Below are 12,538 nucleotides of genomic sequence, written 5' to 3' on the forward strand. Positions count from 1 at the left end.
TGGTATTAAAGTGCTGCCTTCTCCCCTACTTAATATTCAAAAACTCACACAAAGATGAAACTTCACTGTAATTCACAGAAACTTTGAATCAGGGAAGGCAAGGGAAGTAGGAGAACCAGTGCGGAGGAGATCATGATGCCAGGACAAGCTTGTGGCTCACCCAGGAGCTTTTGATGTCTCCTACTGGGTCATTTCCGGGGTTCTGGGTGGAGGAGAACCCAGTGGTGAAGGTAAAATACATGAGGACACATGGATAAAATGCCCTGGGTCTTTTCTTTCTCTCACCAGGGGGCTTGGCCTCCGTGATTTACACAGACACCCTCCAGACCATCATCATGCTGATTGGCTCTTTTGTTCTCATGGGGTTTGGTAAGTGATGACCCTGCGTGCAGTGCCCAGGGGCTGGAAATCACGGGACTTGTTTCTGTTCAGTCTGTCTGCTCTTTATTGGAATGCCTTCCAGTTCCATCTGGTCACACTTTCCAGTCATTTACATAATCCCCATCACTGAAATATCTGCCTGACTTCTTTGTTGCTTTATTATCTCAGCATGAGGAAATGGATGGTGGGGAAGAGAACATCACTTTCTTTTAAAAAGTACTGCTTAGAGGCCGGGCGCAGTGGCTCATGCCTGTAATCTCAGCACTTTGGGAGGCCGAGGCGGGTGGATCACGAGGTCAGGAGATCGAGGCCATCCTGGCTAATATGGTGAAACCCCGTCTCTACTAAAAATATAAAAAATAAGCCGGGCGTGATGGCGGGTGCTCGTAGTCCCAGCTACTCCGGAGGCTGAGGCAGGAGAATGGCGTGAACCCGGAAGTCAGAGGTTGCAGTGAGCCGAGATGGCGCCACTGCACTTCAGCCTGGGCGACAGAGCAAGACTCCATCTCAAAAAAAAAAAAAAAAAAATTACTGCTTAGATAAATTATCTCATTTAATCTTAATTTCTTTGTGTTAAGGACAGACAAAATCAGTAGCACTGGGCTGATAATTTTACAGAAGTATTGTCTAGAAACCTTTCATTTACATAGAATTTTTATGAAATGAAGGATTAAATAGTAGGAAAAAATTTGAGAACTGAGTATTGGTCAGTTCAACTGAATCACACACAAACATAGAATACACAACCTGTGTTTGTGTATTCTAACAATGTATTGCAGTGGATTTTCATCCAAAACATCAATAACCTCATTATGACTATTTTGGATGGAAATCTATTACAATACATTATTACAATACACAAATATAGGTTGGAGTTTTCTTAATAATGCTCACTTATTACTATTATTCAGTTCATTGCCATCAAGCAATATTGATCTAATTTACAGCTTGCCAATATTTGTTTTCTCTTATTATGGTATTTATCTTCGCATAGGAAAACTAGCCATACTGGACGGCATGGATACAGAACAGTTCTATCATTGCAGAATGTTTCTATTGCACAGTGCGACTCCAGAGGCTATTGTTAGCACCAATTCTTTGTGTACTTTCTATTCAGTTATCCAGAACTTCTGTGCTGCTCTTGTTCATGGTGCCTTGGTTTCTGGCCTCAGTGATGCACTCCCTGGCATTAGGGTCTCTAAGCCTCAATTCTGCCATCTTTAGGATGAAGAGGGTGACTCTCATCTCTTAGGGTCTCCTATGTATTTTTGTTGCAAACCATATTTACCTAATCAAAGCAACTTCCTTGTATTGTCTGTATCCTCCACTGGGCTAAGTTCCTGCCTTGCATATTTATTTTGCACGTGATCCTAGCACAGTGTTTGGCACATAGTAGTCCTTCAGCTAAATGATGAAGTAAATTAATGTTAACTCAGCCCTACAACTGTATAATACCCTGATGAATTTTTCATCATTTAAAGCTATACTAAGGGACCCCAGATGCCTGGACTCAGCTTTCTAAGGGCAATCACAATTCTCTTCTGCAACTGACTAGCCTTTCCAGACCCGAACAGGCTGAGTCTCAGCATTTTCCCTTGTCACGTCTAACCTGCCACTCCCAATTTCTGCTTATCTTTCCAATTTTTTATTTTAACAGGCAAAATATAGTGCTGCACCAGAAAACCAGATTGCAAGTAAGATCAAAAGAGCCAAGCTCTGGGTCAAGAAGAGAGGGCTTTGCCTCCTGATCTTTTTCAGAGGAGCTGGGGCTTTCTGATGGATAATTTCATGAGGCTCACTTTGTTAGCTCACCTTCCAGTTTGCTTATGCTGTAAATGGTTGTGAGATATGAGTGTCAGCCTGTTGGATAACAGCTTCATTTTTACCTTAAAAGAGACACTAACTCAAAATTTCAAAGAGCAATATAGGAAGACAAGTCAGAGTTATTTGCTTTGTGTACTTCATGAAAGTCAATCTGGTAGCATGGCCAATGACAGTGGAGGTACCAGAAAGACATGGACCTGCGAGAGAGAGGGTCACTGAGGATTGGAGTGGGCTGATGGGAGGTGCTTGTTTACCTCCACCAAAAAGTAGTCATCATAAACATTGGACGTCTTAGATTTCAGTAAGACATCTCATTTTACTCTGATGCCTTTTTAGCATTTAACGAAGTTGGAGGTTACGAGAGCTTTACCGAGAAGTACATGAATGCCACCCCGTCCGTAGTCGAGGGGGACAACTTGACAATCAGTGCCAGTTGCTACACACCTCGGGAAGACTCCTTCCACATCTTCCGAGATGCTGTGACTGGGGACATTCCATGGCCAGGAATTATATTTGGAATGCCCATTACAGCTTTGTGGTACTGGTGCACAAATCAGGTGAAGTATATGTATGTATGTGTGTGTGTGTGTGTGTCTGTGTGTGTGTGTGTACATGTGTGTTGTTCTTTCTTGTCTCATAGAAAAACATTTAGTTTCCATTTTGCACACACATCGTTTAAAGAGTCAAACACTTGTTTTTGTTTTTTGTGTTTTTTTGAGATGGAGTCTGACTCACTCTGTCACCCAGGCTGGAGTGCAGTGGCATGATCTCAGCTCACTGCAACCTCCACCTCCTGGGTTCAAGTGATTCTCCTGCCTCAGCCTCCCAAGTAGCTGGGATTACAGGTGCGCACCACCATGCCCAGCTAATTTTTGTATTTTCAGTAGACACGGGGTTTCACCATGTTGGCCAGGCTGGTCTCGAACACCTGACCTCAGGTGATCTGCCCGCCTCGGCCTCTCAAAGTGCTGGGATTACAGGGGTGAGCCACTGCATCCAGCTTAAAGAGTCAAACACTTCTACAGAGCTTGCTATTTAAAAACAGCTGCATGGTGCCCTGCTTTCTACCCTATTTCTTGTCCTTCAGAGGCAAATGCTTTCAGCTCTTTTAAGTAAGTGTTTTGGCATTTATTTCTGTTCCCTAAATCCTTGTGCTGAATGTGCAGTCTGTGAGCCATCAACATGGACATCATCTTGGAGCTCACTAGGAATAAAGGCTCTCAGACCCTATAACCCTATCTAGACCCTTTGAATTGGAATGTGCTCATTAACTCAATCCCCAAGTGATTCAGATAAATGCTTGTGTTGCTCCCTCTTGGTTTTACGATTTTATTGTTGGCTTCCCTATGATGAAGGATGAGAGTTTAGCTGTCTTTCAACTTTCCCTTCTCAGCCCCATGCAAGCACACCTGTTCCCCCATCTTCCCAATAGCTGTCAATCACAATTTTGGAGAGATCAGCATTCAGTGCCACCATTTTTGTGACTACCTGAATGTAATTCACAGCTGACCCATGTGATGTATACTGCCTGACTTTTCCTTAGCTTTTTTTTTGTTCCTGGAATTAATAATTTTAATTCTTGTTTTCTTTCTTTTTTAAAACATTATTTTTTAAATAGAGACAGGGTCTCGGCTGGGCGTGGTGGCTCACACTTGTAATCCCAGCACTTTGGGAGGCCGAGGCGGGCGGATCACGAGGTCAGGAGATCGAGACCACGGTGAAACCCCGTCTCTACTAAAAAATACAAAAAAAAAAAATTAGCCGGGCGTGGTGGCGGGCGCCTGTAGTCCCAGCTACTTGGAGAGGCTGAGGCAGGAGAATGGCGTGAACCCGGGAGGCGGAGCTTGCAGTGAGCTGAGATTGCGCCACTGCACTCCAGCCTGGGCGACAGAGCAAGACTCTGTCTCAAAAAAAAAAAAATAGAGACAGGGTCTCACTATGTTGCCTAGGCTGGTCTCAAACTCCTGGACTCCAGCAATCCTTCTGTCTCGGCCTCCGAAAGTGCTGCAATTACAGGTGTGAGCCACCGCACCCGGCCAGTTCTTAATTTCTCACTTTGAATTTTCTTGCTAATTATTACTCATTGAATGAAAGGTTCTCCTGGAGTCTTTGCCCTCTCACAGTCTGGCAGCACTCCCTCTGGTGCCCAACCTTATCCAATGACCCCTTCACTATCATCTTTGGGAATTCATTTTTGCCCTACTCCGGTTATTTCTCCTTTTTCCAGTATCGCCTGTTGTCTTCTTTCTTAGTTTGTTCCGTCTTTCAGGGCAAATCAAAGCCTTCAGTATCTTCCTGAGCTACGCCTCAGGAAATGAGAATGAGTGAGAATGTGTGACATTTGTCTTTCTGTGCCTGGCTTATTTCACTTAACACAATGACCTCCGTCCGGTTCTATCCATGTCGCTGCAAACGACAGGGCTTCGTTGTTGTACATGGCTGAATGGTTTTGCACTGTGTATTATGCACATTTTCTTTATCCATTCATCCGCTGATGGACACTCAGGCTGATTCCACATGTTGGCTATTGTGAATAGTGCTGCAATGAACACAGGAGTGCAGAGAGCTCTTTGGTATACTGGTCCACATCATTTCTTATTGCAACATTAAACTCTGGAAAGGGACGCTGACTGTCTTTGAAATCATCCCCTCGTTTGTTTCACGAGTGTGTCACGTTCTCCTGGCAGGTCATTGTGCAGCGCTGCCTGTGTGGCAAGGACATGTCTCATGTGAAGGCCGCTTGCATCATGTGTGCTTACCTGAAGCTGCTGCCCATGTTCCTCATGGTGATGCCGGGGATGATCAGCCGCATCCTGTACACAGGTTAAGCCCTGAATCCGTATGTTCTCTCTTTTTTTATGCTTGTATTCTGAGAAGTGTTTTTAAAATGTCATAAAACCTTGAGAAAATCCATTCTGGATGGAAGTAAAAGCAGAATTCCAGGTGGAGGGAGCAGCCTGCACAGTGGTCAAAGGCAGGAAAATTTGGCATATTGGACGCTCTGTTCCTTTATCCTTTTCATACCATCTGCCTGTCTCATAGACATTTGAGTCTGTGAGTTCCATCTTCATGAGTTGCTTAGATTTAAGGAAGTCCAGAGAATATGGCAAAAGGACACTGCAGGATGAGGTAGAATTGGGTTAATTTGAGTCGAGTGAGCTGTACTGTCTGAGTTTGGTGACATCTCTGACTGAGAAGGTCTTCGTCCCTCTGAGAAAACTGGAGAACTGAATCAATTTTCACTGCTTTGGAATCAGGTTGTTTGAGGATATGTAAATTTCTGAGTCAGCTAAGAGTAACTGCTAATGTTAAAAATCTTCCTCAAAAAAATTCAACTTCCTTTCTTTATTATGAAAAGTGAAGGACATATAACCAAATCTTTCTTGGCTAATCGAGGACTCATTTTTATTGGGGTAATCCATCAGACAACACTGAATCCACTTCATGTTTTCTCAACTGGGCATCAGTTGATTTCACTGAAATCTTGTTAAGTGAACATCAAGGGACCAACGTCACTTCTTACTGAAGCTTTGTAATGTTGTTTATAAGGGTAAAGAATGCTCACACCTGTAATCACACCTACTTGGGAGGCTGAGGCAGGAGAATCGCTTGAGGCCTAGGACTTTGAGACCAGCCTGAGCAATACAGCAAGATCCCATCTCTAAAACAATAAGATAAAGTAGCTAGGCATGGTGATGTGTTCTGTAGTCCCAGCTGCTTGGGAGGCTGAGGCAGGAGGATTGCTTGAGCCCAGGAGTTCAAGGCTACAGTGAACTATGATTCCACCATTGCACTACAGCTTGGGTGACAGAGTGAGACCCAGTCTCTTAAAAAAAGTGTAGGTATCTAACTAGTGGGGAATGGCCAAAGAAATTATTGTGTACCTCCTCTGTGGAAAAATGAAAACAGGAGACTGAAGACTATCTCAAAACTTGGGAAAATACTGACGTTATGGTATTAAATGTAAAAAGAAACTTGCAAAATAATGTCTCAACGACTACCATAGTTTTACAAAAAAGACATTTCTCTATAGAAAAGGATTAGGAAGGAATGAAAAGAAGCTAATGTGCTGAGGTGTTATTTTTCTGGGTGATTCTTTATCAATTCTCCCTGTCTGTTGTCATAATGTTGTTTAAGCAAAAACAAAAAACCAACAAGGTATTGTGCAACTGCCACAGAGGGGAGGCATCATCACACATGGGACAGTCACCCAACTGACCATCCAAGCGACACCTCTTCTTAGATGCAGGTGAAAGATACTAGGCTAAATGTGACTGCACGCAGGACCTAACTTCCTGTTGCTGTTGTTGTCAGTCTCTGAAGCTCTGTGTTCCCGGAAGAATTTCTTCTTTTGCTGTTTTCCCAGAGGACGGGGTCCACTCCCTCTCTTTGCTCAAATGCTCTTGCTAGGCCACGTCCCAAGGGAGCCCCTGTCCCATGCGTCAGTGCAAGGGGCTATGGGGATGAGATACTTGAGGTTGTGTTTTGGGCATAGAGGGGCCAGATCTATGGTATGGAGTTCAAAATTGAATCTCCAGTTTCCAGGTAAATGTCTTTCCTTCCTTATGATCTTTCACCTTTTCTCTTTGTTTAATGGTTGTCGGTTTTGCCTATTTGGGCCTCATTGGACTCACTTCTGAATTCTTCCCCAGATATGGTAGCATGTGTGGTACCTTCTGAATGCGTGAAACACTGTGGCGTTGATGTTGGCTGCACTAACTACGCATACCCAACGATGGTGCTGGAACTGATGCCCCAAGGTAGGAAAATGTCCCTGCTGGGACAGCCCCAGAGGCCTGTCTACAGACGGGCCTCGAGGAAGGGTTATAGTGCAATTCTTGCACCTTCCATTAATTCAATCCAACTCATCAGACATTTCTTGAGCACCTTCCACAGGTTACCAGCTCTGTGCTAGGCCTGAAAATTTCAGAAATGAACCAGGTACAATTATTGTTAGAATTCTTACTCCTTCAGATTCAAGACTGTTTTCTGAGGCAGCCAAGAACAAATTAAATGATCCGTTTGTCAGTAAAAGAGTTGCGTAGTCATAAACTTGTAAACACAAGACCTAGAGGTAAACTATTTTTTCTGCTTTTTGGGGGCTAGTTATAACCAAATAAACCAAATAAAATAAACTATTTATTATGCTTTTTGGGGAGGGCATTTTTGGGGCTAGTGATAACCAAATAATATATCTCAATCTATTTAATCTGCAACTATTTATTGAATGCCTAAGTGCCAGGCACTGCTTTGGTGCTAACGAAACATCAGTGAAATAGGCACAAAGTCCCCTACCTCTTGGAACTCAAAATCTAGTAGTATGAGACAGAAAATAAACCACATAGGAAAACGTAAATTATTAGGATGCCAGAAGGTGATCATTGCTGTGGTGAACAGAAATGGAGAAGGGTACAGAGCTCAGGACTTCACCAGGTGATCTCCTACCCCATCAAGGGTTGGCTATGTTTCTTCCATCTTCCTCCACCCTGACACACAGGAGGGAGAAAGGGACCAGGGCCCACAACCATAATACCACATGCTTCCCATCCACACACACTCTGTCCTAGGAGGCTTAGGGCCATTACTAATGGGCAGAGGGAACTGGAGGATGAAGCTCCCATCATGGCTCAAAACTCTTGGCTTTGCCCCTCCAAAGACTTGTTTAGCAGAACCGCCTACTGGACTTCTTCCTCTCCAGTTCTCTTAAGTCTTCAGGAAGCCAACAGTCCCTACCCAAAGAAAGATGGTGTGATGTTGTTTCCTCTCTTCTAAAACTAGGTTCCAGTAGATGATCTCTAAGTTCATGTTTAGGACTAAAATTCTTTTTGCTTTAATCCGTCCCCTCAAGCATTTACTTTTTGAGTTACAAACAATTCAATTACACTCTTTAAGTTATTTTAAAATGTACAATTAAGTTATTACTGATTTTGGTTACCCTGCTGTGCTATCAAACAGTAGGTCTTATTCATTCTTTCTCTTTTTTTTTGTACCCATTAACCATCCCCTCTGCCACCCCTAGTCCCCCACTACCCTTCCCAGCCTCTAGTAACCATCCTTCTGCTCTCTACATCCATGAGTTCAATTGTTTTTTATTTTTAGATGGCACAAGTAAGTGAGAACATGTGATGTCTTGTCTTTCTATGCCTGACTTATTTATACTGGATTATTCTCAGGTGACCAGGACAATATGCAGGAAACTCCACATGCTGATGTGTATTGATAAGCACATCAGTTAACCAATGTTCCAGATGATGCTTTTACCTTTCAACGCTCTCTGGTTTAGCAAGGTGGTGTCCAGCCACTAACCAGTGCTTGTACCCTTTCCCGGCTCCAGGACTGCGAGGCCTGATGCTTTCGGTCATGCTGGCCTCTCTCATGAGCTCCCTGACCTCCATCTTCAACAGTGCCAGCACCCTCTTCACCATTGACCTCTACACCAAGATGCGGAAGCAAGCGTCGGAGAAAGAGCTCCTGATAGCTGGACGGTGAGTGAACCCTGGTTCCCACCTAGAATCCTCTGGAGAAGTACAGACGTAGAAGTGAACTAGAGTTCCCTTGCCTTTGGCTGTGGTGAAAGTAATCATAGCATCTGGGTGGGGGGAAGAGACATTGGAGTACATCGAATTCAAGTGATCACTTTCCAGATACAAAAATTTGAACCATACCTTTAAATGAAATAATCACTTTTTCAGTCTTTCAAATGCTTCTGAGTGGCTCTTATTTCTTACCCTCCTCACATCACTCCCCTATCCACATCTTCATAAAACCCCACCAATACTTTAATGGGGTGTAAAATTCCCACCTACTCTGATAGGTGAATGCATTGTCTCTAGCAGTTTCTGTGTATATCACATGGAGGTAACGGATTAAGTCTTCCACACATGAACACAGAGGAGTTCATCAGTCATATTTATTAATGATTGGGCTGTGTTACAAAGGAGCAGGGAAGGGACTAATTCCAAGAGGATGCTTGGAGAGTTAAGTCAACCCAGGGGACCCTGAGCAGCCTGGGGGCCTTGAAGATAGTGGAAGTGAGATGGAGGGAAACAAGAGGAAAAAATCAATACCAGAATGTCCTTTTTCCCCTTCACAATTTTCGAGAAGACCCTATATTGTCATAGCATTTTTTGTTGTTGTTGAGACGGAGTTTCACTCTTTTTGCCCAGGCTGGAGTGCAATGGCGTGCTCCCAGTTCACTGCAACCGCCGCCTCCCGGGTTCCGCGATTCTCCTGCCTCAGCCTCCTGAGTAACTGGGATTACAGGTGCCCGCCACCATGCCCAGATAATTTTTTGTATTTTTAGTAGAGATAGGGATTCACATCGTTGGCCAGGCTAGTCTCAGACTCCTGACCTTGGGTGATCCATTCTTCTCGGCCTCCCAAAGTGCTGGGACTACAGGTGTGAGCCACCTCCTCTGGCCTGTCATAGCATTTTGTAAAATGTTTTAAAAATCCAAGTACAGCACACATAAAGAAAACAGTTAAAACATGGATGCACAGCTCAGAGATGTGTCACCAAGTGAGGACCCATGTAACCATTGGTCAAGTCAAGACATGGAAATTACCAGCACCCAGAAATTCGTTCGTCTTGGGCCACATTGTTCCAAAGCTAACCACTGTGACTTGTGATGCTATAGCTTAGTCTTTTCCAACTTCAGGCTATCATAGTAGAATAATTGAATTTGTATCCCTTGAAATACAATTTTATTTTTCAAGACACAGTCTTGCTCTGTCGCCCAGGCTGGAGTGCAGTGGCTCGATCTTGGCTCACTGCAACCTCTGCCTCCTGAGTTCAAGCGATTCTCCTGCCTCAGCCTCCCAAGTAGCTGGGACTATAGGCGTGCACCACCACACCCAGCTAATTTTTGTATTTTTAGTAGAGACGGAGTTTCACCATGTTGGCCAGATGGTCTCGATCTCTTGACCTCGTGATCTGCCCACTTCAGCCTCCCAAAGTCCTGGGATTACAGGCGTGAGCCATCCCCACCTGCCGAAATGTGGCTTCTTTTGCTCATGTTATGTTTGCAACATTCAACCGTGTTGCTATGTGTAGCTGTAGTGTAATTTCTTTCTCTGTGATGTTCCACTGTAGTAAGACATCAGAATTTGTCTACTCTTTTCAAAGAAATTGGTATCAAGAGAAACTGACCAACTATTTAAAAGACTGTACTTTGTTGGTGACAGTAACAATAGCTTTAGTAAATTAAACACTTGGGGCAAAACCCAAAGGCCTCACTTGGCCCAGAGCTTGACTCTGGACAAATGCTGTAGGAGAGGGAGTACAGGAGGGCAGGAGTGTACCTTTAGTAGAGAAGGTACTGGTTGGTGTTCAAGAGGCCCAAGATGCAGTCGTCCCACTGATAGGTATATGATCTTGGACACACATCCTCCTTAAGTCTCAATGATAAAGTAATAACTTTTTCTTTTCCCCTCTCTCTCTCTGTTATCAAATGTCGACTATCTCACAAAACACAAATAGGAAAAAAAATGTATGTTTTTAAAATTCTTGCCTCGTGGAATGTATGCCTTTGTCAGGAAGATAAACAATTAATAAAGGTATGCTACCTCAGGTGACCAGAGGTGCTAGAAAGACAAAGCAGGAAGAAAGGATGGAAGCAACCTCATCCAGGTACTCAGGGAGTCCTCTCTGAGGAGGCAGCATCTGAGCAGAGCCTGCAATGCAGGAAGTGTGGGAGTGAACCCCATGGTGCTCTGGGGGAAGGAACAATGAAGGCTGCTTTCCTCCCACAGTCACGTATGTGGTATGTTTGAGAACAACCAGGAGTGAGGTTCATCCATGAGAAGCCAGTGGGAGAGTGAAGAGCAAGGTCAGAAAGGTGCCTGGAGGCGAGGTCATGCAGGGCCATTGAAGTCATAACGAGACGGGATTTTATTCTACATATGATAGGAAACTGGAACTGAATGAGTTGGGAAAGTATGTGATTTGCCTTCCAATGGTGATAAAAAAAAAAAATACCAACAGTAAGTGTAATTTATTGAATCCTTACTGTGGTTTAGGCATTATGCTAAGACTTCCCATAGTTTATCACATTTAGTTGTTGCAAGGATGCAGTGATTTTGTAACATTTAAATGAGACATTTGTGCTTCAGTCTCCTGCCCAAATGCTTGTTCCTTCCTCCACCCCACAACTGCTTCTCTGTTTCATGTGAGCAGAGAGAGATGAATGGCCTTTTATGCACATTCTAGCAAATTGTGTTGGTTCATTTACTCACAGAACAAGCACAGACAATGCTGCAGTTTAGAAAGGTGAAGAAGTCATGCTCCCTGGACAACAGGAGCCTTTAACTTGCTTTTTACCTGCTGAAGTACTCAAGTAGTAAAATGCACAAGTTAGCATTTCTTGCTGATTTACTCAGCATTCTGAGATAGAGGCTGTTTCCATTCTCACCTATGGAAACCAACTTTGTTCCCTGCAAGCTAGGAAAAGAACAAAAAATGGAAGTCTGTTTTCTTTATCATACAAATAATCACTGGTTAATAGAAATAGTGCAGTATTTATTTCCAGCTGATATACTACATGTAGTGTATTAGAGTTATTAATCACTGATATTTTAACTATTTTTATGAATAGATATTTAATCTCATAGATGAAGCTATTATGATTAATTATAGACAAGCAATTGCTTTACTGGCATTTTACTAAAAGATCACCATTAAGCACAGCATGGGTTTATGTATGGTCAAGGAGCTTGATTCTGTTTGAAAAATCAACGAGTGACAACAAGAATGAACGCTAGAACTAAAGCACAATGGAAGTAACTATATTGCTTTTGTTTAATGTTTAAATTATGTTGTTTTCTTCTCAGGATATTTGTTCTTCTATTAACTGTTGTGAGCATTGTGTGGGTCCCATTGGTACAAGTGTCTCAAAATGGACAACTAATCCATTACACAGAATCAATTTCTAGCTACCTTGGGCCTCCAATTGCAGCTGTTTTTGTGCTTGCCATCTTCTGTAAAAGAGTCAATGAACAGGTGAGTGAAAACTGGAAAAAAAAATTTCCCTGCTAGAGTGAGAAAAAAATTGTTTATTTCACTGGGGTATCAAAATACATTCTTTCTACCCTATTTATGCAAGTCATGGCCCATCTTAATTTTAGTTGAGGTCAGCCACAATTCCTGATCCTTACTAAAGTATAAAAATATAGCACACATTCCTAGTACAGTCTTTATATGTTTCTTACAAAATATTACATACATACAAGGTGCAGAGTTGAGGAACACGTTTGGGAGGCAGACTGCCAGGGCCCAATCATGGCTATACCACCTAATCGTATTGTGATCCTAAGCAAATTACTTGAGTCTCTGTAA

General features: G+C 43.1%; 1 protein-coding gene and 1 long non-coding RNA gene across 7 annotated transcripts in view; one reads left to right on the plus strand and one right to left on the minus strand.

Moving 5' to 3' along the window:
• The window catches only part of SLC5A4 (solute carrier family 5 member 4), a 163,153-nt gene that overhangs the window by 144,003 nt on the left and 6,612 nt on the right, over positions 1-12,538 (plus strand). For all 4 annotated transcript variants that reach the window (XM_063623640.1, XM_063623641.1, XM_055254452.2 and 1 more), the window contains 6 exons: positions 289-369; positions 2,542-2,762; positions 4,893-5,028; positions 6,858-6,965; positions 8,540-8,690; positions 12,034-12,202. In XM_063623640.1, the coding sequence (XP_063479710.1) occupies positions 289-369; positions 2,542-2,762; positions 4,893-5,028; positions 6,858-6,965; positions 8,540-8,690; positions 12,034-12,202 (866 nt within the window). The remainder of the gene's footprint in view (positions 1-288; positions 370-2,541; positions 2,763-4,892; positions 5,029-6,857; positions 6,966-8,539; positions 8,691-12,033; positions 12,203-12,538) is intronic.
• Positions 1-12,538, minus strand: part of LOC129468645 (uncharacterized) — a 62,048-nt gene that overhangs the window by 30,230 nt on the left and 19,280 nt on the right. The window lies entirely within an intron of this gene.

The sequence above is a fragment of the Symphalangus syndactylus genome, chromosome 18, assembly GCF_028878055.3.
Source record: "Symphalangus syndactylus isolate Jambi chromosome 18, NHGRI_mSymSyn1-v2.1_pri, whole genome shotgun sequence".
Taxonomy (NCBI): domain Eukaryota; kingdom Metazoa; phylum Chordata; class Mammalia; order Primates; family Hylobatidae; genus Symphalangus; species Symphalangus syndactylus.